This window comes from Serinus canaria, chromosome 1 (assembly GCF_022539315.1).
Source record: "Serinus canaria isolate serCan28SL12 chromosome 1, serCan2020, whole genome shotgun sequence".
Taxonomy (NCBI): Eukaryota; Metazoa; Chordata; class Aves; order Passeriformes; family Fringillidae; genus Serinus; species Serinus canaria.
The window spans coordinates 2,129,242-2,155,946 of record NC_066313.1 but is presented as its reverse complement, the minus strand read 5'-3'; the positions used below and the strand labels follow the sequence as shown (position 1 = coordinate 2,155,946).

Here is a 26,705-nt window from a genome sequence, read left to right as displayed (position 1 = left end):
TATGCAAGGAAAGACAGATTGATTAAATTACCCCATTCTGTTTTATCAGAAGTCTTTTCCATTAGTTTACCTACAAATTCTCACCACCTCTTTCTTATTCTGAACAGCATGTCCAATTTCAACTTCCAATTTAGCAGGGTACTGTGATTTAGTTAGTGTGTGTCTTATCTATTCCTGTTTGCAAAGACCATTTTCTGATTGCTATTGACTGCCAAAGAAACCAGCATGGAAGGACTGCAGGACTTACTTTCATCATCTGAATCGAATCCAAAGAGCGTCTGACACTTCTTTTGTGCAAGGTGAGCCTCAAGTGCTTCTGAATTACAGTAGATGGTCAAGCAGTTGCCACATCTAAACCTTTCTGTTGATTTGCTACAAATTTTGTCTTGTTCAGAGTAAGCATCTACCTCATCAGCCAAAATTTTTCTCCGTTTTGGCATGCTAATGTAACGTTCATCAAGGTAACTGGGAGGCAGTGGTCTGACATAGGGTTTTGTTAAGATGACACCATATGAAGTAGTCTCTGTTGTCTGATTTGGTTTAGAAGGTACTTGTGAGGCTGCAGGAGCATTATTTTGTGGTGCATCGTGACAATTCTGTAAAACTGGTAACACTGACCCATTTTCTGTCCTTGGTTCATCTGCTACTCTGTCCAGAGGTACCTGGGCTGCCTTGGATGATGTCTGATCTGGGTCACTGTGCCCATTGACCAGTTGGTCACTAACAACATTACAGTTTTCAGGATTTAGCTGTAACACAGGTGTCTTTTGGTCTATCAAACTTAAAACTGGAGCACTACCCTCAGATGAGCTTTCATTTCCATTATGAATTACATTATTTGCTTTCTTCTCCACACTTTGAATATATGTCTTTGGTTCTGCAGAATCTTTCCTTGACTTCCAGGTTGGAATTGGTAAATCTACAGTTTCTCTTTCATTAATGGATTCATCATCATCTTGGTTACTACAAAGTTCTGAAGGATCATCTGAAGAATCTTTTTCACTTGCATCTTCTGAACATTCTGGGGTTTTACTTAAATAATGCTGAGCCTCGTGTTCATACAGCAAAGGGAGCTCCTCAAATAGCTCACAGCAGTTTGAGAAATTGCACTGAGCTTTAAACACACTGTGACTTTTTGTATGTTCTGCAAGCTCAGTTGACAGCTTAAATCTCTGATTACAATTAAAGTGTAAACAAAAGTAAACATTTGGATACACATGTCTCTTCAGGTGGTCTATAAAATGTTGGGAATCAGCAAATTTCCTCTGGCAGAAGCGGCATTTTCCTTTATTCCATTTCATTATATGCTGCTGCACCTTCAGATCAGTTGGGTGAGTTTTTCTGGCATGTTTGTTGAGGAATCTTATTTTTTTAAACACTCTAGCACAACCATTAGCAGGGCACTTAAAGGTTCCTTCCTCATCCAAAGCATCAATATCTTTTTGAGGGCAAAACACTCCATTCACTTTATGCAGAATGGGTGACTCTTTACTGGAGCTCTCATCATCCTCAGGCAAGCTCTCTGTACTTACAGCATCAGGAACATTATTAAAACAACTGTCACTACTGTTTTCAGTAGCATCATCCTGGTCACTTAGATGGTTTTCCACTGCCTCAAAAACCTGTTCTGCATTCTCAGCCTCCTCCTGGACCTGATCAGAACTCGGAGCTACTGGAGCTACTGTAGCCTCTGGTTCAGTATCTTTGGAACACTCAGAATTCCCATTTTCAAGAGACACAGAAGCAGCAGAACATTGCACTTCATGAGGAGGAGACTCTTGACCAGCCTCAAGAGCGGCAGCAAGATGTTGCCTTTCTATCTTCCTGACATGATTCCTTAAGTGCTTCAGCATGAGTCCTTTCTGCCTGAACTTCCTGGTGCAAAGCACGCAGGAGAAGCTGCCCTTTTTTTGGTGAGCTTGTGCATGTTTCACTATGTGATCCCCAAGGAACTCCTTGTTGCAGATCACACAGCGGTGCCTTGGTTCAGTCTGATCCAACGTTCTGGACGCCTCAGGAGCTTGGTGGTTCTTTCTGGCATTCCCTTTGGAGCGGGCTCCGGAGCAGTTTCCAGGGTCAAGCTCCCCATTGCTGACATCTGTTAAACAGCCACGTTCCTCACCCAGAGCCCTGTACTCTGCTGTTTTCTCTGTGTTTGCAGGAGAGTTCTCCAGTGTACTTTCACTCAAGCCATCCAAGGCTTTATCCCCCAACAAGGCTAAACAATTCTGCTTGATCATCAAGAAATTCCAGAACTCAGGATCAAAAAACAATCCTTTCTTCAAGATGGGCAGCAGCTCGAACCGCACGCGGTTCTGAACAGAACTAGTGCACTCATTGTATTCTTCATCTGCACATTTGTACAAGTGCTCCACAGTGTAGTAAGATTCCAAGGTGCGCTCCAGGAAAAAGATGGAGAGAGCACAAATTCTGAGGATCTCCAAGTCATTTGGCAGAAAATGAGCAATTGCTTTATAAATAAGACTTTTCATGTTGGGATCTTCACGGAGGTCCAGCTGTAGGGCACATCCACATATCTCAACACAGATCTGAAGGCCATCTTCACCAACCTGCAGGAAGAAAATCACAGTCTGCATAAACAACTGCCAATCATCCCACATATTTATATTCATCTATTGCAGAACAGGAGTTCAGAAAGCATCCTGCTACTGAACTTCACCCAAGGGCATGAACACTTTTAAATATTGCTCAAACAAGGTTATAAATACAGATACAAAAATGGTTTGCACTGAAAGCTGTACAGGTACAAAGCTTCAGCTTTGCCCCATGCAGCTCTGTAGTTAAAGACAATTATTTGGGGATATAAACCAGAACTGCAAGAGATCATATCTGATCTACCAATATCATCTGCCAGCCTTTTCATTACCTAGGCTGCTTCACACTATAATTGGACAGTTCCTCTATATTTTGGCTGTTGTAACTTTTTTAGCTTGAATTACATTAAAACCATGGTAATATTGCTCACAGTTTTGAACAAGCCATGGCCAAGAAGTCTAAAAGGCTTCATTTTCCAAAACTGATGACCCATCTTTCTAATGAGCAGAATTCCTATTCCACGCTTGAAGCTGGGGCCCTGTAGAGAACATGGAACTCAGAGGAATGATCCGAAAAATACTCTGCCCAACAGGCAGCAGATAAGAGGCAAAAGAGGTACAGGAAACTTAGAAATAATTATTACCTCCTGTATTTGGGTTTTAACAAAGTATTCAGATGCAAATAGAATTATTAATATCACCACAAGCATTTTAGAATACATACAGCAACAAATTATTGCATTTAGATCTGACAAAGTAATTTAGAATTCATTTAGGGCATAAAATATGAAGGAGGTCTGTTAAGTCAGGTCAATGATAAATAACATTTGTTGGGAAACAACTCTCAGGCCTATGTGCAAAGCATTGCACGTGACATCTTTTATAGATGGCGCAAACAAGACTAAGATCTGAAGCATAAAATACAGTACAATTTTCTGAAGCAAAATAATGTCTTCTCCTGTATTGTTCTGCCTTTTCCTTTATGTTATATCAAGCCATTTTTCCAGTTTTGATTAGAATTGGTAAAAGGATTCAGAATTTAACAAGGATGAAGGGTACGTATAATTACACAGGTCCTATTTCCTTAAGAAGTCAGGCTGAAAAAATACCCCAATGCAAATCATCCTTTTTTTCCATGGACTTATTCCTCAAACTTGCTGCAGAAATGGAAAAACTCAGAATTCAGTTAAAAAAAAAAAAAAAACAAACCAAAAAACCAAACCAAACAAACAAACAAAAAAAAAAACCAAAAAAAAACCCCAAAAAAAACCAACAACCCAACAAAAACAAACCACAAAAACAAAACTTAAAATCACACAAGCAATCATAAAACTGAAGCTCATTCTGGAACCTGACAAAATTTTCAAGATAATATCGTGTCCTTCCCTAACCCCTCTTTTTTAACTTTCCACCAAAAGTGGTCATTACGCAATATAAACATCACTTCTCTTTACTTTAACTGGTTACCCAAAGAATAGTGGATGAGGTAAAAACAAACAGAACTTACTTCATCCTTAATGACTTTCATGAAAGGGAAAATCACTCTGACATTTGTAGCAATTCTTAAAAGCTGGTAGCACTGGTCCACAAATACTTGTTTGGATGGGTTAGATTTGAGCTGCAGCTTACTCCAAATGAAGATCAGGTCCCTATTAGGTAGAGAATAAAATACTCCAATTACACTGAGTTTTAGAACTCTCTCACTAAGCACAGTGCATTACTAAAGACAATTATTTGCATATTCTGCGATTAAAATCATATTTGAGGGTGTAATACTGACCTAATTAACACCAAGATGTGCACAACGGAAAAGGCAACTTAATTACTTGGTTAAAGCATTCAGGATATCTCCTATCACCAAGCAATTAAATATTCAACAAAACATTCATGTATTCAGCTCAGTTTCAGAGAAGTGCACAATAAAATCAGATAGAACAGCACCTAGCCCTCAACACCCCAGGCAATAAACATCTGTGTGCTCTTGGGATTAAGTCACTTCCAGTACAAGGATGAAGAGTCCTTCAGGAAAAGAAGCTTTTGAATGTGAAAAGTGGAAGCAGCATAGGAAGCTCCTGATGTGGCAGGAAATAGTGATGTTCTCCAGCTATTACAGCACAATTTTCTGCCTAGAGCAGTTATACCAAAGTTTCGGGCTCTACAGCTATCCTACATCTCCATGATCTGCAATTAAATAACATCCCTGCCTGAGAAAAGGAAATGGAAGAACAGATTGGTGCTAAACTCTGCACAAGTGATGTATCAGCCTATAAAATAGAGCTAATTGAAGTTTACAGCATAAAAGTTCTGCTCACTTTAATTCAGAGACCTAGGAAGGCAACTGGGCTAACTTTTAGTCACGAGAAGATTTGCCAGCACTAAGATCTCACACAGAGGTAGCTCTAGTTAGGACTCAGGAGAAATCCCACCATAGTGTCACAATGAAAAGCAGGACCTAGTGCCTTTCACTTTCTGAAGGAAGACACTTTTCTACTCTAGCAATCTCCTCCCTCAGAAAACAAACCTGCCTACTAACAAAGTATTTGGTTGATTTCCAGAGTCAGACAAACCTTTTGAGGTTAAGCTTCTCTTAGTGAGCTCAGAGCCTGAAAGAAGGGAAGTGACAGAACTGCCTACAACAAAGCCAACTTCACTTTTAAGTTCAGGACAGCTTTAGAATTCTGCTTGACATTGAGACCTTGACTGGTTTCTTGCATTCAGAACCCAAGAAAACTAAAGCTGAAACAAAGATCAAGCTTATGGGGGAAACTGAAAAGGGAGACCTCTAAGCAGCTCTACACACAAAAAAATTAAACTTTCTGGTTTCCTAAAGATACAAACTGCTCACCTCTGCCTTCACCAGGCTGGAAACCTGAATTCTACATACTTGCAAACTTCATATGCAAGTTTGAAATTAGCGTCTTCATGCACAAAACCATTCTTAACTCAGTAGAAATCTCAACCTGAAGTACAGAAGTACTGAGTAGCTTTGCTGTTATATGTTACCATTCAATAATCCATCTCATCCTCTGCTTTGCCTCACACCATTTCAGAGCAAGCCATTTCAATACTAATACCAGACATCATGAGAAAAATTATTCTTGAGAGATTAGTGGTTAAAGGGGCTTGCTGGGTGTTCAGACAAGTGCTAGGCTGGCACAAAGCAAGAGCTGAAAAAGGAGAGCAGAAAACTGCAAGTAGAAGGAAGAGCTGCATGGCTGAAGAACAAGGTGTTACCCACCATTTACCTAGACCCTGACATGAAATGGTATTTTAGTCTTTTAGTTTTATTTTTCTATGTCGATACAATAGCTTCTCCTTTTCAAGTCCATTTTTGACTTTGTTGGGACAATTGAAATTTTTACTGAGAGATCACAGAGCTCAGCACCTCTTTACCAGAGGCAACCATGCATTCCAGCCTCTTAACTACCTACAGAATACCAAAACCACTGTATGGCACATGAAATGATGGTTAAATGGTTAAATGATGGTTACCTGGATCTAAACCCTTTGCTGCTCTTAGTAAGTAGTGAACATGCTTTGCCAAAAGACTGATCAAACCTGTGGTAAAAATTCTTTGACTTACTGAATTTACAGCATGGTAATCACCTGAAAACGGCCAAAATAGCATTTAAAAATCATCTGTCAGAGAAGGAAGGCCATCTATGCCTGCTCCATCAAAATATTGTCTGTCTTCCTGAAGACACAACACTTTGATACGAAGTATTATGAATTGATTTCTTACCATTACTTTGCACAAAAATATTTTTTGTATGACCAAGCACAGCTTGCTTGATGATTTCACTTCAGAAAAATAATTTTTTCATTTCAATCTAGAATTTATTCTTAATATCAGTGAAAATTTGAGTTTTGTGACCAAGCTCCTTAAACTTCATCTTCCTCCAAGATGACAGCTGATGGTTTCAGCTAGAAGATTTCATTTAGGCTATAGCAAATATCTGCTATTTACAGCTTCCTAATCTGTTGTCTTATCTTTGCTTGTAGTGTTAGCAGCTAGATCTCTCTTAGATCTGGAAGGCCCTCAGTTTCAGACAAGGTAAGATGATTTCTACTGTGCTGGAGACACTAAAATCTTCCCTGGGGGAAAAAATAGACTCTGTAGGTTAATTTAACCAGGCTCCTACTTCTTCAAAAGATTGGACTACAGTATAGTCATGCCTTCACAAACTTTGCTTCAGTTTCCATGAGCTATTAAGTATTACACAGAGTTCTTGTTGGGAATGCAATTGTTAAGGCTCAGCATCTGTGAAGAATGAAACATCTGTTTGAGCTGCACAGACAGAACTGCTCTGAACTCTCTTCCAAAGATCCTCAAGTTCTATATTCTGAATAAATTAAAAGTACTGAGATGGCAAGATTATTTTTCTGAAATCAAGGTATCAAACTGTACTCGAGCCTCTAGTAGAATTTCATCTTTGACATCTGATTTGCCAGAACAAAATGAGAGACATCTTGCTTTGAACAGCAATTTCAAAAATGGATGATGCAAAATTCAATCAGCTGGGTAAGAGCAAGGTCAACATGTTACTACAGCAAAAGGAGTTTTAATTACAGTATTGAAACTGCATTTCTTCAAAGACTGACTCCCCTAATCAGAAAGCATTAATCCATGGAGGTTACATTTGTAATTTCCTAGTAAGAAACAGGGAGATGCAGCTTTTGGGCTGGAATCAGCAAAGATGGATTCAATTCCCACTGAGCTCACACAAACTCTGCCTTTTTGGTTGAACTGTCCTGTCCATCTTTTCCTGGACAGAATGGAAGAAAAATATCAGTATCTATTACCAACACATTGTACTATAATGGATGTCATTATCATAATCCTAATGGCTTTGATTGAGCAATTACTCCTCCTACAGCCGTGAAGTTAAGGAAAAATATTATTATCAAAGCAAACATTATCATATCAAACTTTCATTAGTGTCTCAAGACAACAAAGCTTCTTGATTTCCTGGAATCTGTGAAGACAGAATACGAGCTTCTGAACTCAATATTAAAATCAGTTAGATTGATAATTTTATCTCTAACAAATCCTTGCTAGGATGTTTTGCTTTAACTACATAAACAAAGACAGCATATTTTATCAGGGAATGCAGATGTTCCTTTAGGTACAGGACTTATACAGGCTCAACAGAAATAGTCCTCAATAATCTCTCAGCCCTCAGAATAATGAAATTTGTTGACAGCACTCTAGAAAACACTTCCTAGCCCTAAACACAAGTCCCAGTATCAAGATAATTGAATGTGTGTGAAGATATCTTCAATGTTTTCTAGAGAACTCCATTTAGGTGATACTTCTGTTCATGACATCCAAGTTTTCATAATTAACAGCACATTTTCAGCACCACACATTCTCTTTTTAGGCAAACTGGTGACACACTGCAGTTATACAGCAAAGTATCTACATGGTTAAGCCTACAGACTGCATTGTGCTAATAATAAATGCTACATTTCTAGGTAGGGTATTTAAAGTTTCACTTTTCTGTTACTTGGAAATAGTAAATAAAAAGTTAAGAAATATTAGGCTACCCTGCATATGACTGTGTGTAAAAGGGCAAACAGGCACAACAGAAGCACCAGAAACATTTAAAAATCATTTTTATCTGGTATTTTTAAGTTAGGTGAGTTTCATTTTGGCAATAAGCATGTATTTTCTGCTCAGCTGCTTCCCCAGAAATAAAGTATTTACCATATACAATACATGTCCCCATTTTGGAGCTGTGGGACTAGGAAGGATTCACAAAGCTGTAAGGCTAAGGTAGTCTTCCCTTCTTTTTCAGTGTTGCAGATGATCTCAATTCCACTCTTGCAATCAGTCCTCAACAAGTGCTATACAATTAAAATAAAATCAATTTAGATCAATTTGCTGACATAAAATCAAAACCAATCAGATCTTGCTCTACTAAAAACTTCAGGAATTGCTATTAACACCAGATGTCTTTGGAATGGCTTTTGCATACATCTATAAGTAAAGATTTTGGAGGGAATTCGAGCTCTTTCATATTCTGATGGTCATTACTGTAAGAAATAACTGTCTGAGAAATTAAAATACAACACAAAAGCACTTGTTCTTGCCACTTTTGGGTGGCCTGTTCTTAAAACAAGGTTAAGACAAGCACTGTTATCTACTAAGTATATCAGTGATAAAATTGCTCAAATCAAATCAGCTCAGGTGTCATTTTACATATTGGGGCATCATTAAAAAACTTTAACAAAACTATATAATGTATGATTACATTAATTAGGCTCAAGTGCTTTTACTAAAATTGTAAATAATAAAATAGTCAATACACTGAAGTTACAAAATATTTAGGGACTATAACTACAAGAATACTTGACCAAGAAATTGCATTTAGGTCAACAAGATTTGTAGGCACTTCACATTCAACTTTTCCAAGCTCAAGTCAGTGCTAAGTTGAGCAACACCAGTTTGGCTGCCTGATTTTATGACATTTGCTTCCACAAAATCAGAGCTCCACATGCTCCTCTTGACAACTGGTACACAGCAAGTATAAAGCACCACTTCATTTTAAAAAAGAAATGTATACTGACAAACAATACCTCCTGGAATAGCTGATCTTCTAATGGTGACATATAAAGACAGGTGAAAAGAGCTTGATGGAAATACAGATCTTTACTGATATCTGGATGATTTATGCAAGATTTGATAAGAGCCATTGCCTCAGGGATGCGTTCACAGGCAATAAGGTATCTGGCACGGAGTTCAAAGAACAGTGGATTTTCAGAGCTTAAATATTTGTTAACTGCACAGAAAAGAAAGATTTAAAGGCAATTAGAATATGAAGTCCAAACAACAAATATATCTAAATGTAATGCTGTCTTTAATAACAAATAATATTAAGAAAAAATAAAGGCTATGCTAAAAAAAACTCTATCAAATATTAAATTAAATACCACAAGAAATCTGTCCTGCTTGGAAACAGAAATTGTTATTTTTCTTAAACCAGTAATCTAATTCAGTATTTTGTTTCTAACAAGTAAATACAAGGTGCTGCAAAGGATTGGCAAAATTTATATTATACAGAAGCAGATGTGAGCATTTTAAAGAAAGAAAATTCCCTCCTTTCTCAGCAGTGGAATATGTGTGACTGTCAGAAGCACAGGATTGACATCACCTCCAAAGCTATAATTAAAAATATTTTTTAAAACCTCAAGATACTCATTATCCATTAAAATGTAAGACCTCAAAGCAATGAAAAAAGTTAACTACAATTCACATGCTACTGCCTTAAAAAACTTGGAATGCCTTAATTTTGCTTGCTTGAAAAATATATCTTCCTCTGAAAGTGCTATTGGGCACGATTCCTATCTAAATACCTTTAAATTCTGGCTCCTAATTTCTGGAAATCTGTTTTTTAGCTCTAAAAGATAATATTAACACTCATATTTGAATGAAAAAATTTCAAATAAGATACTGAAAATACTCAACATTGAAGTAACTGGGAATTCAGAAATACCTACAAGACATCTTTGCATCTTTATTATAAAAGATCATACAGATTTTAGTATCTCTGTGGATTTTAAGTTAAAATATCACTAGCTACAAGGCTACAACTTGAGTACTTTAGTGTCTCATGTTTTAAAGAAAGAAAGAATGAGATTGTCAATTTAAAGTCAGTGAAGGCTGCACGTTCATCCAACAACTTAAAAGTGATACTTAAGAAATGGTTACTAAAAACCACAATCAGAACAAAGAAGTTTTCTTTTTTTCTTCTCAAAAATGAAGAGATTGCTTGTACAACAACCTTTCAGATGAAGCTTTTTTTTTTTAAGGATTGAAATTATTCCTTACACTCAAACCCAAGATTTCTCTAGCATCTTTATTTTTATGGAAGCTAGCAGTGATCCATGCTAATGAACATTTAAGCAGTATAATCCAAGGTGTCAGGTTTCAATTTGATTTGTTAACAGAGTCACTGTAAGAAAGAAACATCTCATTCCCATTATCCACTAGCACTTTAGAGAACAAACTCAGAAAACAAGAGGACTATAAAAGGAAAGCCAGTGTCTAATGGGGGTGATGAACAACAAGAAAAAATTATTATATGGAAAAGTCCTTAGAGCCAAGTAAAGGCCTCTCCTTTTCTGAATTATCACCCTTAGGATAATAACTACATCCTCTGTTTTGTATGCAAGCATTACTGAAAAATAAGGCTGGAAATACTCAGCTTTGCTAAGTGCCAACGGTAAGGAAATGCTGCCCACCTAAGAAGTGGCTGTAACATGCTTTTCCCTTAAAGGAGGGAGTACTGCACTGCACAGCTCACCCTGTTCTTATTCCTGTTTGGTGTGGGGAACTCTCAGGTCCATTCTGTTCCAGAAATGAGACTCTGACAGCCTTCTGTCCCAGAGAAAGGCATCTCCACGCCCTACACCACTGCCAGCAGGAGCTGCCCAAGGATCAGGGTTCCTACAGCCTCCTGTTTCCAAAGTTTCACTGATGCTGCTGACAGGGCAGTGCTCCCTCCCTGTCCTGGACTGTCCTATTTTCCCAGGGCAGCATGCAGAGCTCTTTAAGCCCCCAAACCAAAGACAACTGCCAGCTACAGTAGTGTTTGGCCAAGCCTGAAATATGCTAAGAAACAACCTCCATTCTTACCCAAGCAGTGATGCTTTGCTTTAGAGCAACAGAGATCAACCAGCACCTCAGACACTCATTACCTGCTCCCTCTGACTGCACATCTGCCATGTTGTCTTCCTGATGCCCACCTTACTCTCCCTAGTCCATTACAAGTTGATTGCTCCTATGTTTCTTTCAGCTCAATGACTACTTTGTTTCCAGCCATCTCCAAAGAGATTGTGACATCTCAAGTTTACTACAACTCCTGTAAAGACAGGCACTGAGAGATGTGTCTTGGCATTGAGAGGTGTGTCTTGGCCTAAGCTTCTCCACGGAGTTAATGAATCCAGGACAGGATTACGTAGTTCACACAAACTGATTTTTGCAGGGAATGGTTGGTGATTCAGCAATAATAGGCAATTTTACCAATTTAAATAACCCCTGAGGGAGCTACATGGCCAAGTTTCAAAAGACAGACTAAACACTGCTAGCCTACAAAGCAGCACAGGATGTTTGCTTTGTGTAAGATTCGACAAGAATCAAATTTTAGAGGAAGTGAGAGGAAGAAAGAACAAGCTCTCAAAATATAAATTATCTAAAATAAAATGTTTGTCAGCACAGATGAGATGTGTCAAGGGTGTGTGTGAGGATATCAAGGTAAAAGGAGAGAAAAATCTCTCAGCAGAGGGAAAGGAGATGCAGCCTGAAACAAAAGGGAACAAAGTGGTCATCTAGTGATAACAAGTTTCATTCCTGCTCTGCCAGGTTAAAAACATTCTCAAACTGTTACCCATCATAGAGAGAATTCATGATGACCAAGACAATTGTTATAGGAAAGGACTAAACTAACTCTTTGCTGGAGAGCTGGAGAGCAAGACCTAATTCCCCATCATAATCACCAAAATCATGTGATGCAGAACAAAAACAAGGTTCATCTTGGTTTTCATTTTGTTTCTGTACTTCTTTGACCAGAACTTTATGAGATATCTAATAAAAATCATGGGTAAATCTGTTGCTCAAGCAGTTGCTTCACAAAAGAGACAGAACAACAAAGGCATAATGATGTTAATTTGCTATCAAACCCTTGTTCTGGTTAAGGAGCCAGCTCACTGAGCTGTCCTGACTTTAGTGCTCTTCCTCTCTCAATGAGCACACTGTCACAAACACAGTGATGAGTTTCCATCGGGCACTAGACCATAATAACCAGAGCAGAGCTGGCATTTTCCATCACTATCAAAGTAAAAACAACTTTTAAGAGTTCCCCTGAGGAACGCTGTTGCTTGATATGTTAGTAAAAACTATATTGGAGCTTGGGTACTTTTCCTCTTAGGAACTTTCATTAACATTCCAGTGATTTTGTTCCCATGCACTGCACCTTTCCCAGCTCCAGGAATTACATGTCCATAAACAGAAAGCAGCTGTCACACATAGCCATGGGCATCATTGGAAACAGAACCAAGAAAAGCCACAAGACCAAGTATTTACAAGTGAAGAGAAATATTAAATGAGTCAGAGTGCCAGGAGACAAATACACATCAGATCCTCTCCAATCATGTTATTTCAGGAGTTTAAATGAAGTCAAGTTGGTCTCCATGCTTTAAGTGTACACTTAGATTTGTACATTTAGATCTGTGAATTTTTTTAACTACTCCATAGCTGCCAGTGATACAAAATCACAAATATGATCTCTACACTATAAAAGCAGACTTAAATTAACAAAGAAATTCAGCTTTCTTTCAAACAAAAAAGAGACCAGCACATTTTACTACAGAAAAATAGCTAAAACACTGTGCAATGCCAGCTGATAACACCTGACCCCATATATTTTCAAAAAGCATAGCTGAACACATTTTTCAGTACTCTAGAAAATTACTGTGATAAATGAAGTACCTAATTCCTGTGACACAGGCTTTGCTTTAAGAATTGCTTGTAATACTGGATCTTCCCACGGTCCACCATCTCGAATGATTCGAGTCACTAGTTCCAGGTTCAGATTCCTGTATTTATTTAGAAGGTTCTGACATTCCTAAGTGTAAAAAGAGAAACAATTAGAAAGAATAAAAAGATGTTGTCTAAAACACTTAGATTATCCCAAAGATACAACCCAAAAAATCCATGCATGGCTGAGTATTTCCTCAGTCAGTAACTTGAGCTACAAAGCCTTTCCTGACCATACAGAAAGCCCTAAAGCAACAACTGATATTATCTACAAATAGCAATACAGAACTGTTGAAGGTCAAATTCATGGCTTCTACAGCCCTCAGAAAGAGCCTTCCATTTGTGTAACAATGCAAAAACCAACTTGGATTGGAGATATTACTGGCACACACTGAGACAAGCCTTCACCTCATGGCATCGTGCACAGACTTAGACATGTTGAGCTGGCTTTGTGATTTCTGAGGGGAAAAGTGATTTAAGCCGTGAGTCACCAGCCCTCAAGCAACCATTTTTTTCCAGATCTCTGCAGAACAGGAATTATGTTTGCCTGTAATATCATGGAATGGTTTAGCCAGCCATTATTTTCACATGTCAAGTTCCCTCTCATACCCATGCATTATTTGCTGTAAAAGTGTCAACAACACTATTAATCAACAGAAAATTTTAGTAATGAGTTATCTAATATTGAAACAAAAAATGCAGCAGAAGACTGGCTTCCATTCACATAATTACCTGCTTTTCACTGCCAGTTTATTACACAACTGATGCAGAAACAGTGCTGGCACATGAATTTGGAGAAGCATTAATAGACAGGTATCAACATAAAAACAGCAAAGGAAGAGCTTTTTCTCAAACTGCAGTTCCATGAGCAGTATTAATACAGACACAACCCAGCTTTTCATCCTTTCTTTCCCTACAAAGTCCTCTCATGGTGGCACAACCCTAAAAATCCATTCAGGTATTAAAAAAAAAAACCCAAACCAAACGCCACACTCACCTGGCAAAACAAGTTCTTAATCTAGGGTCATTTATCTTATGCAGTTTTACACACAGAAAACTCTGTCCCAGTCTACCCAAGAATAGAACAATTTAAACTATGCAGGTTTATGCTGTCTTCATTGAGACAAACTTCAATTTCAAATTTACTGTTTAAAACCATAGGGGAAATGTGAGATTTTATGTCATGAACTGAATGACATTAAGCCCTAAATAGACATAAACAAAGTTTATGTCTATATAATGGCACATTTCCTCCAGGTTGTACAGTCACAAAAACTGTCTTTACATCTACTAAAATAGTATTAAAAGTTTATATGAAAGCAGGCAACACTACCTGGATTGAACCTAAAATATCTTTCAAAGGATCTTCATAGAACTCATCCTTTCCAAAGAACAGCAGCAATTCAAACAAACTCCTAAAAAACAGAAGTAGTGACAAGTCAAACTAAAAACATTGATTCTAAAAATGAAACTACTTTTAAGTCTCTTACTTGTAGCAGCATTCAAACCAAAATCAGGAATTCTGTGAATTCTAGACTTGTGCCATGGAGGTTTCTGGTGGCCAACAATTCCTGTTTTCAGGCACTTACTAGAAACACACTATGTTACATTTCAGCCTGTCTTGCCATAACTGAAGTTCCTCTATTAAGATGTTGGTTTAAAGGTATTATTTTATCTTAAAAAAAAAAAAAACCTTTTGAAAATTATTTAGAAAGGGACAGCTTTTGTGCAAATATTAAACAAAACTATGTTCACCTTCTGTGTGGCATTCAAATTCATACAACTTGAATTTTACCAACACCAAGTTTTTAATCAGATCAGGTCTCTGTCCAGCAAGATGAATTCAGAAGTGTTACCCCAAAAAGAGGTGGCAGAAATGGGTGAAGAAAGGACCAACACTTTCAATTTTCAACAGCTGCTTAGATTCAAACTGATTTGTGGCCTCCATGGTTTTTACCATCTTAAAATACTGGTCTGGCATTTTCTTTTAAATCCTGTTACAGAATAAGAGAGGCTGGTAAAAAGCAGCTTTCCAGATCTCCTTTCAATTCAGGTTTTTGTTTATAAAAGCCTCCTTCCAGATAATGCAGTTGAGTGAAGTCAATCAAAAACTTGGCAGTTGTGGATCTGCAGTGCAACTGTTACTGTTCTGCCTGAAGATTCTGAGAAATTTCATTTCTACTTGGAAAAAGTACCAGGCAGGCACTGCACTAATGAGCTGCAATTGCTGATTGAGACAGTCAAGAGCAGCAGACAAGAACTGAGCAACTCTCAGAGGAACAGGCAGGACTTCAAAAATATTGTGCAAATTAAAGGCATTTTTTTCTCCTCAGTAACATTTTCATTAAACATGTACATTAAAATAAGTTTTAATACTCACAGACAAAATTAAGTTTTCTATAGGAATAATGGAAAAGTACCATAAAATTACATTTCCAATAGATTATGCTGAAGGTTTTTTTTTTCTAACCAATGATTAACTATGCCAAAAACAGGCTTAAAAGAAATAGATACAAACTTATTATGTTCAGTGACAGAATTTCTCTCAAGGCTAAGTCTGTGAATCTCAATTCAAATATGCAATGAAAAAACAATCCCTACTCAAATACGTATGTGGTTCTGAAAAAAACATTAGCTCATTTCATGTTAAACAAAATTTTGCAGCATACTTGACTCTCAGGAAAGGTCAGCCATGAGTCACATCATGAACTGGCAAGCAACCAAACTGGAACTTAAATAATAAGACAAAACTAATTAGAGGAAGTGATGAATGTTTGCATTTAAATTTGTTTTGACTGACTTAAAAAGAGGAAGATCTTGCAAAAAAAAATCTGGAAATCAATACTGAACAAGTGGAAACTACAATTTTCTGCTTTATCAATGTACTTGCTCACAGTCTAATAAAGGAAGCCATCAAAATATTTTTATTTCCTCATCATTAGTCTCCAGTTAAAATTACTACAGTCAGTTCCAACTTTGTTTATTTCATAACTGTCTGCAGCACTGCATATCCACATTTATATCCATCTAGATTGATCACATCACTGCTTTGGCATGAGAAGATTGCCTCAAAACACCAGTGTGGCACCATTATAAAACCCCCTGATATTAATGCAGATGCTGCTTCATTTGATATGAATAGCAAGGTTATTAAGTATAGGAAATAAACCAGTTGCTCCTCTTAACAGTTTATTGTCTGGTTACCAAGGAAATCTTACTCAAGGATGACAATACAGGCAGGCAGAGTTTTGCTCTTCAAGAACTAAGACCTAATATACACTGAATTTTCAAAAGAGATTCGAGCAAGGTTGCCCAGGTAACTGCAGCTACTCAGCCCTGGGATCCCTTTATATCTCATCACATGCAAAACTGTGCCAGCCAGGCAGAAGAATAAATAATCTGACATCCTAGAATGGAAGCAAATCTCATGGAGTAAACCCAGTCTCAAAAACCAAAACAGACAAGGGTGACATGAACTCAGTGACCAATTTACTTCTGGATTATCAGAATGCATCTATTAAAAAAAAAAAAAAAAACCAAACCAAAAACTGAATTTCCACCTTTTTACCTCCCAAGTTTTGCTATTTAAAAGTACAAATAAACATGGTTTGTAGGTTTTTTCCTTAAAACTAGTGAAAAAAACCACTACAATACACGTCACCATGTTTTGATGTAAGTTTGAAAATTGTGGTCTTATGATGCCATAAATAGTCCTCTGTCAAACAGTTTCACACACACAAAACAGGAAATGTCCACAGTGAACCTTCACCAACATTACAGACAGCATTTATTTTTCATTATGTACTTATTACCCTGACACTTTCAGTCTTTATGTGGGAAAATGACCAATACATCCAGAAAATTGAAATTAGAGCAAGATTTATGAAACAACATCCTGCAATTCTTGAAGCTGAATGTGACTTTGGGTCAGTTAACTGCATGACAAGTAATGCCCAGAAACATTGTGATGACTCAAACATAAAAATCCATACAATTTCAAAGTAATTGACTTCTTTCTTAAGACATTTATCTTAAGAAGTACTTAGCTTATTACATCGCTATAAGTACAGAAGTAAAAATTTGAGATGAATGATTTAAAATTATCTACTGGCAAAGGCTGGTCTTCAAATACTCCAAAATAAGGTTATGATGATCACTTACTTCTTAGATTATTCATTTTGCCAAACATCCCTTATGACAAAGCACTGTCATAGCCAACTTGAATATTTACCAAGGATAAAAAAAAGATGAAAATAAATTCTAATAAGCAATTTTTGGTTCTGTGTAGCTACACCACCTGTAAAACCCCTCAGAGGAGCTCTGAAGATCTGAAACCCTTTTGCTCTGCTATTGTAAAGGAAGGAATAACAAAAAAGAAGTACTCACAAAGCAAGGCTACTCAGTACATACTGCACGTGCTCACATTCGGCTGGGAAGGACACACAGGCAGACGTGAAGCAGCACAGCGCCGTCTGCAGCACCTGCAGCTGAGGCAGAGGGACCTGCCACCTCCCAGCATAGTCTTCAACAACCTAGGCAAAACCATGGAAATACACATTATTATCCAAGACATTCTCCTTGGTCAGAAAGAAGAAGCAGTTAACAATATATCTGCTTTAGCTTCCCACCTTCTCCCTCAGGAGCAGAGTTTGTAACCTAAAAAATGTGACTCTTTTCTGGTTTATGACCTAGATCATGAAAGGAATATCACAAGGGACCTTCAGCTATTCTTTTCAGAGGATAAGACAGGAAATACTTTCTTCTTATGCTGTGCCACAGTAGATACTGCACTCTGCATTTAAACACAAGCTTTTATTTTGCAAGGGGATGCAAATTAGAGAGTCTGTAACAACATCCAGACGTTCGAGTCTAAAAACTTTCCAAGAGAGGAAAGAGTAACCTGCACTCTTCCAGCCTTTATGTCAGCAGTCACAAACATTCCAACCCTTCTTCCTTATCTGATCAAATGAGTAAATTTGGCTTTATTTAGACCTAGAATGGATCTAAGGCAACAGCAGCTGAGATGGACCCATACTTGTATGTAGAGTCTATGTTTTCCAAACTTATTTTAGTAATTTGTTTGAAAAACTGTCAGCTTTAATGCAGCAAATATCTAAGTCAACTGAAAAAGAATTAACAGACTTGTACATAAATACTCTTCCTCTTAAGAAGACTAAACATTTTTAAGATAGTCCTGCCTCATAGATCTATGAAGAGTTCCCTGAAATAGTTTAACCAAGTCCCTTTTATAGAAAAACCACAAAAGCCTTAGAAAAACAAAGCAAACAGAAACAAAAAACATCCTTTCAAAGTGTGAGCCTCCAAAAGGTCAAACAAAGGTGGAAATAAAGCATCGCTTCCCACCAGAAAGTTTCAGAATGCTTGCACCTGATGGGCACAGTATAGATATGTTCATAAATTATTTCAAGCAATAAAACAACATTTTGTGTCCTACTGTACATCGCTCACTGCACCTCCAGCACTCATCTGAACCCAAAGTAAGCTCAATTAGGAATTAATGGGCAGGGAACAGCCTCTCCCCCAAATAAAATCAGTCCCAGTCTGCATCAGCTCCTCTGCCACACCAGAGCCAGCAGAGAAAGGAACACAGCAGCAACACCACCTTGGCCTGGCAGTTGGTCTGCAACTCAAATGTACCAAAACAGATTCACAGAAACAGCCCCCACATCCCAAAATGCTCAGGAAAAACAGGAATAGCAAACTTTTCCTAAATGCAGATAACCTGAAACCATGAATTCATCAGTCACAAGAACAAAAGAAATCTAAGTGGCGAAGTCTCAGAAGACTTGCAACAATCAGGAAAGATGGGGGTGTGGGGAGTGTGTGGATAAAAACCTAAACTAAGTATAAAGTAATAAATTCCAAACCACACTTCACACACATTCTATATGGAAAGAGGAGCAGGGAATAATGTATACTTCAATGTCTGTTTTTAAGTCATCTCATGGAATAACTTTTCCTGTAATAGAAACCAAGCTCTTTTTTTGTACAAAATACTCAAGATGCTGTACTTTGAAAGAGGACTGTAAAGCAGAACATAAGTAAAAGTTTCTCAGCACAATTTGAACAGGCACACCAATTTCAATACAATGAAGTCAACCAAGAAAAAAAAAAAGAACATAACATTGTCAAAGCACAGTAGCCTTGTTTAATACACAGGAGAGAAAACCAGAAGGGAAGCAACACTTCTTATGTGAATTTCTGCAACAGGTACTTTCAAAGACTCTGCTAGGGTGCAATTTTTAATATTCTTAAAGCATCACCTCCAGTCTGTCTGTACCTGGCGTTGCCAGTAACCATGAAGGGGCTGGGCCTTTTTGCCTTCCCTCTCTCATTCAGAGCAGATAAAGGCACTGAAGAGATGCTGAAGCACCTTCCAGACACCAAATCCCCCACTCAGCTTCATCTTTCTCCCACACCAACACACTGACTCCCCTCCTTTAATAGGTTTTAGTAACTTAGAGAAAAATCTCAGACTCAGATGTGTCCCGTTAAAAAAATCAAAACCAGACTCATCAAAAATTTCTGAGCACACATCTAAGACAGCTAACCTCAAAAATAACAAGGTAGTAAGTAAAAACCTGAACTATAGCAGCGAAACAATAGCTTTTCTTGGAATATTATGTTTTAACTGATTATTATACACATATAAGTTATTAAATATGCACATGTAAAATTATAACTGATTAATTCTGTACATATATTTAAAGTGATTAAATATGCACATATAAAGTTATTTGGCTGTATTTCAAAGATTTAAGAGAAACAGCATTGCAAATAATTAGATTTGCAAATACACAGGACACAAACCCCAAATGTTTTATGCAGTGCTAGGCTGGAAGTTGCTACAGCTTTCCCTATTCCTCCACACAAGAAAAAAAAATACCAACAATTTTAAAAGTTTATCATTACTAGGATTTCAAACAAAGTTACTCCCATAGTTTCTTGTGAGATTTAACACTAAAGTCACCACAGGATTAAACCCACAATTCTGTGAGTTTTTCTCTTTATAGTTTTCAGACACAGATAGCTTCTTGGCAAATATAAGGGTTGCAATTCATTATAATAACATATGTAAGGGTTGTCACATCAGAGGACAAACCCAAAAAGGGCAAGCTTAGAAAAACCAAAGTTTCCTGAAAATTAAAATCCAGAATTAAAAGCACCCACCAGAGTTGCCTGATCAGCAGAAATACCAGAGCAGCTCAGATACCAAAGTTCAGCTCTAGAACTTGAGTAATACTACATTTACTCTTCCTGGAAACATCACAAAAAATCATCACAGCTTTTTAACTGTCTTTTGAACCTGTTCAGTGGATGAAGAGCATATTGTATTGTTTCCACATAGAAACAAGCCAACCATGTCCTTATAAATAAGGATTTTACTATACAAATAGAGAGTAGGAAAAGCCTGATGATTTTAGGGTAATATGAAATATTACTTGACATGTAAAAGTTGAAAATGGCTTTATACTAAACTATGTAAGCAATGACTTTACTGCAATTCACATGTGAATATTATATAAGGAGTAACCAAACATGATCACACTTCTGGCAAAAGCAAACACATCACCCAGCAACAGCATGATGCATCCTATGAAACAAGTTTCTACCCTTAAAGCTAAATGCTTTCCCTCTACTCTTAATCACCAAAATCTCATCCATCTCCTCAGCTTGCTTCAGGCAAGAACAATTCCCAAGATTGGCTACCATATACCCATTATATTTAGCAAGCCAAAAAGTCATGTATGTTTATAGTCTGTCACTTGCACAACAGTGAAAACTATACATTAATTCTAGAAAAGCAGTCTGGGCTGATTGGAGCAGTGATTAATGGCTGAGAGATAAATTTATATACTGAAAAGTAGAAAGATTCCTCCTCATCTTTTGATTAGCACCTCGCCCCCCAAATGAAAAAGTCAACTAATGAAAAGAATTGTTTTGCTCACATATCAAAGGGAGATCTGCCAATCTCGTGAACACACAATTGCTCACATCCACATCACAGGTAACCAGTAAAATACAATTTATTAGGTGTATCAGTGAAGAAGTACAATTACTTCTTTTCCTCATCTAAACAAAAGGACAAAACTTCTGGATTTTTGCATTAGCTCCTACACCGCGTGTGCCTTCTCTAACTTGAACAAGCCCATGTAGCAAAGCCAGACAGAAGAGTCACTCACTGGAGAGCCTCTCTTTAGGAATAAAAACCTGCAATTCCTTTCTAAGTTATAATCCGATACATTTTTCCAAGGAAAAATAACGAGCTTATGTCCATGCAAAAGCTATACATTTTAATGAAAAGGCATTAAAACCTGAAGAAGTAGCAATATCCAAAAGTCTGAAATTGTTAAAGAGGAAAGTTTCAGAGAAGTAAAAAGATGTTACAAAGATCAAGAAAAGCCTACAATGTATTGCACAAATGTACAAATGTTTCTTTTGGAAAAGACTAACTCCTTAATCCTACTTGTAAAACAGGGAGACCATTTCCCAGGGTAAAGCTGAAAGGACAGCAGACACAAAAGCTGATGAGAATCACCCAGAGTATGTGAATAAGAAAAGATTTTATGATGTTAATGACAAGAGCACTGAAGACTAGAAGCCTGGAGGAGTCAATCTTCAGATAAAGAGCTTGCAAATCAACTGCTATTGTGAATGCTCCTGGACTGACTGAGGAGTCAAGTGCACTTCACCCACCAGAGCCCAACTTTGCATGACAGACCCTTATCAGCCTTCCCATCGAGTGTCAGAGGAAGGAGTGACACCACCTAATCCAGGCCAAGGACACCCTTCCGCACTCACAGGTAAATCCTCACCACAACTGCAAACTCACCTCGGCATCCAACTTAGCAGGATCTCCTTTGAAACATTAATTCATTTGAAACTCAAGCAGCACAATATTAATTACCAAAAAGTCAACTGAACACACTGGTTTCCACTAGTCCCACATGTGAAAAACACCACGACAGGGTAAATTTTCGATTTAAATAGTTTTAAGTAGTTATGGTACTCTTTGAAATTTAGTTACTGAAATGTATGATAGGCCCTTTGCAAGCTTTCATGTAACAAGCAGTACCAATATTCAAAAACGTGAAAAAGTCAAATATTACTTAGAGCAGTGCTCTTAAAACCTGAGCCATTAACAAGGATAAAGTGTATTTGTTCAAGAAGGTACAAAAACCCCAAAACATCAACACCACAAATTATTACACAAACAACAGGTGGTGAAAAATTATAGATTGTGCCTTTTCAGAGAAATAAGCTTCAAGGATGTTGAAGAAATCATTTTTCACTACTAGTATTCATGTGAGCAAGACTTGTGTAGCTGAGCCTTAAAATGGTGTATGTAGATCAAATATGGATCCCAAAGGTCCAAAATTTGATAAATTTGATAAAGTCTGGCATAACCTAAAGGTTCGGGGAGGTTTTGCTCGCAGTTGTTTTGGTTTTGTTTTATTTTTTAATATAAAAACAATTTAACCACAATCGATCTGAAATTTAGGCAGAAGTGTGAAATGACATTAACCCCAAAGTCAGAAGAACAAACATCTAAAGCTGTATATTTTTTTACTTCCATGACCACAAAGCAAGATGAACAACAGTTGAGTCACACACCCCTCCCTGCCTTTTTTTGCCTGCTAAAATAAATCCAGGAAACACTATCTTCTCTGGTGTGTTACTATATTTTACTATTTAACTTTTTTATAAGCCCAAGAATTGTTTTTCCACCAACTAATGTAAGCAAAGGAGGTAATCTTTCTTTCAGGAGTGGGATCATGCTGGAAGGCTGTAAGCTGATGCCACAGGAAGAACAGATCAAGGAGTGCTTACCCCTCACAGCATCACCTTGTTACTTGAGATGAACTCACCTGGTGTTTATTCCAGTCAGTATCAACAACATAAAATAACATCTAATCCAGTTATGCAGCCCTGAGGACAACTACAGAAATGCTGCAAGCAACTTGTAATATTTTGATAGTAAAGATATGAGAAAATATCTCAAAAAAGAAATTAATGTATTTTTCTAGTTAATAAAACTGTACCCACTTCCACTGCAATGAAGAAAGATACATCCATTTTCCACCTCACCATTAAAGTTTGTTTTTAAACCAAGTAATATTGGAAATTCAACCTTCCAATTACAAAAGTATTCCCCTTAACCCTCATAGCAAAAAAGTCGCAATCTGTGCTGCTTTCACTACTCTTCACCATTTGTATTTCTGTCTCACAGGAACCTCTATGGTTCCTGAGAAACCTTCTGAAAGAATTACAAATTCTGCATCTAAACACAAGCTGAAACTCTTCCAAACCTTTAGGCTGAGGGAGTTTCTTCTAGGTACCACCTTTCAAATGTCTTTAACTTACAAAGTAGTTACAGATGCGCTGTTCTTTTGCCTGCCAAAGCTGGGAACAGCAGATTTGCTTTTCCCAACATCCAAGTGGGCCTGGAACTCCACAAATAAGCAGAAAAGCCACATCAGCAAATTGTAGAAAGTAACACAGAAACAGCTGGTGAGATGCATAGGCTGGGCACTTGACTCATCTTCCAACTGTCTTTTTTCTCTTCCAGCCACAAAAAGCTTGATTTCTGCTTTGCCCATGTCATCAAACTCAAATAACATTCCAAGAAAACATTTTATTCCATTTTGCCTTGAAAGACTGAGGTTCTAATGACTTTCTATGACCACAAACACCTACAAGATACAGATCCCAAAACTACAAATGGGCTTCAAGACGCCACATTCCAGCTGCATCCTGTATCACTAAATTGTGATTACCCATAAATTTATGGAAAATGCTCTCATAATCCTGACACCTCATCTTTTTTAACTGGCACTTAATCAATCCAAAACTCAAGCTGAGTTACAATACTGCAGGCCTCAAGAGAACTGAACCTGGCTGTTTACTGCAGGTTTTTTACCTTTCTAATATCACTTAAGGATAAAAGATGTGCACACCAATGCAGTTCAGGCTCTAAGCCACTCTTAAAGATCAGTAGGATTTTCTGTGTACAGAAAACATATCTACAGACTGAAAAAGGCTTTATTTACACCTTGCTTCATTTATCCTGTAGTTCTTGCTGAGAGATGCTCAGACTTCATCAGCTTAACTACAAGCAATCTAAATAATATTATTTTCAGGTAACAGCAAGCTCCAGCCCCCATGTCTGAAGCACAACAAAGCATTTTGATAGGTTGTTATTCTGAAAATAACAATGTTTCTTTTGGGGAGTCCAAACTCACTGCACCATCACTAAGCAACTATTTCTACAAGTGCTGTTCCACTTAGGACACAAAACCAGGAGCACAGGAGGGAAATCAGGATCTGCAGAAGGGCCAAATGAGTATAAAGACAAGCAAAACTGTGTTAGCAGTGCAAAGTGGAGTGAGGTGGGAAGGCTCAGTCTGTACAGCAGCCAAACACATCCTTCAGGAGATCTGGATAGAAAAGTACAAATATATATATATAACATGTATAGTTACACAGTGTCAACCCCAGGAGGGAAAATGAGCTCATGTGGAGCACATACAACTTCATTTGTTGTCAATCCATGAATGTCACACAGTTACGGGATTTCAAACCAGCACACCCCTTCAGATCTTGTGCTTGTGTAGTTAAATCAGCTGAAAACCCCATTAGTAAAAAACATGTTTAAACAAAACACTGATTACCTTGAGCACATGACTGCTGTTCACACCAGGCCAAATTTACACAAAACAAGCAAAAAAAAAAGAAACCCTGGGGATAAACTGTTAATATATAAACTTGCTCTCATCAGGATTATTTAAACTATGCATTGTTGAAAAGAAAGTTTAAGAGAAAAGGAGCAGAGCCCTTTACATACTCAGAACATTGGCTGCTTTTCTGGAGAGTTCATCAACTCAAAGCAGGGAGAGGGTTTGGCAATCTCCCCACACACACAAACACACACAAAAAAAAAATCTGCAGAAATCAACGAGATATATAACACATAAAACACTTGTGATACAACTATTTCACAGGAAAATTCTTCCTCTCTCTTGTCCTCTTCTGTTTCCTACTAATTTATACTTTTCCCTGGAATTGGCATCAGTACATGAAGCCATCGCCCTGTCTGGACTTCCTCAACACAATGAATTCAACATACAGTAAGCAGAGAGAGTAAAATTTAAGATAAAACCCTCAGGGTCGAGCAAAAGTAAATGTCTTTGCAACCAGCCAACATTCTCAAACATGGCTGTCATTCCTTACAGTTGTAGAAAATGCCAGACTTGCAAAAAATTTGCTCCTCCTTTTACTGGCTCTGCAATTTTTGAGATATTATAAAACAGAAGAAAATATGAAAGGATTAACAGTCCCAAAAAGCAACCCATGGGCTTAGTGAGGAGAATGCCCCCAGAGATTATTTTAAGTACATATAGCAGTAAATTATATTTCAACTAGGATGTTTCACTGAATGATGAAACAGAAACAAAGTGACAACACGGCATCGCACTTTTGTAGACGGCAAAAGACAACTGTAGAGGTGAGATAAGTCAAAAAGTTGATAAAAGGAAGCAGTTCTGTATAAAATAACCGCTGGGCTGTGTCTCGGGCAGCAGCAAGTGGCGTGGCTGGAATACACCAAGGATAACTAATGTTCCATCCACACCTGCTGATGAAAGCAACCAGGAGAAGCAACCTGTTGGTGCTTGTCACTTTGCAAGGCACACCTAAAGGGCTTGCGAGGAGCACAAGGATCCTGGGCCCGCATCGAGAAAAAGCTGCTTTTTAAAGGAGAAAACCCTAAAAAATATAGAACAACCTGGTCTAAACCGGTCAGCGAGACGAGAACCACCCCTGAGGCCCTTCTTGCCTCTCGGCCACGCAAGCGAAGCCACCCTGGATCGTTCTGCCCGCAGCACCGGCACCACCACGCGTGTCCCGGCAGCCGCCCCCGGCTCTCCCTGCCCGCTCCGGGACCCGCCTCGCCTTCCTTCCCTTCCCCGCGGGAGCCTCCCTGCCCGCCCGGCCCAGCCCCGCTCCCCCGGGCCGCGCCCCGCTCCTCGGCCCGGCAGCGTGAGGGCCCGGCCCGGCTCTCTTAGCCGCTGCCCCCGGCACTGCCCCCGCGCCGCGGCGCTCACCTGGCAGAAGCGGCGGCAGTAGTACTGGCTGCGGAGCAGAGCGGGCAGCCCGGCCGGGAGCCCTGGCGCCGCCAGCGCCTCCAGCTCCTCGCTGAGCCGCTCCGACTCCTGGTCGCTCTCGTCTTCCGCCATGGCGGCCCCGCCGCCCCGCGCGTACCGAGCGCCGCCGCCCCGCCCCGCCGCGCCGGAAGAGCCACCCCCGCCGCGCCGCCAAGCGTCCGGCCACGCCCCCGCCGCGCCGCGCTCCCATTGGTCCACCCCCTCTGCCAATCAAAGCACCGCTTACCTCTGGCTCCGCTCCTTCGCAGGAGCGCGCTGCGATTGGTGGAAAAGTCTCGTCGTTACTTCGGTCCCCCCTTTCCACTGGCTGCTCCCCCATCTGTCACACCCCCCACCGCAACTGCCCGCCCGATGCCCCGTCCGCGGCGCGCCGCCGCCCGCGCTCTGATTGGTCAGCCCGCGCCTCTATCAGCGCTCTCACGCCCGCCC

The 26,705-nt window shown here is 38.8% G+C and overlaps 1 protein-coding gene across 1 annotated transcript in view; it reads right to left on the bottom strand.

Moving 5' to 3' along the window:
- Positions 1–26,389, bottom strand: part of ZNF654 (zinc finger protein 654) — a 30,282-nt gene extending 3,893 nt beyond the window's left edge. The window contains exons 1-8 of the mRNA XM_030234688.2: positions 26,217–26,389; positions 17,479–17,624; positions 14,426–14,507; positions 13,045–13,180; positions 9,135–9,337; positions 8,263–8,402; positions 4,063–4,204; positions 248–2,570 (exon numbers count right to left, since the gene is read on the bottom strand). Of these exons, the coding sequence (XP_030090548.2) occupies positions 248–2,570; positions 4,063–4,204; positions 8,263–8,402; positions 9,135–9,337; positions 13,045–13,180; positions 14,426–14,507; positions 17,479–17,624; positions 26,217–26,348 (3,304 nt within the window). The 5' untranslated portion in view covers positions 26,349–26,389. The remainder of the gene's footprint in view (positions 1–247; positions 2,571–4,062; positions 4,205–8,262; positions 8,403–9,134; positions 9,338–13,044; positions 13,181–14,425; positions 14,508–17,478; positions 17,625–26,216) is intronic.
- Positions 26,390–26,705: the final 316 nt, after the last annotated feature.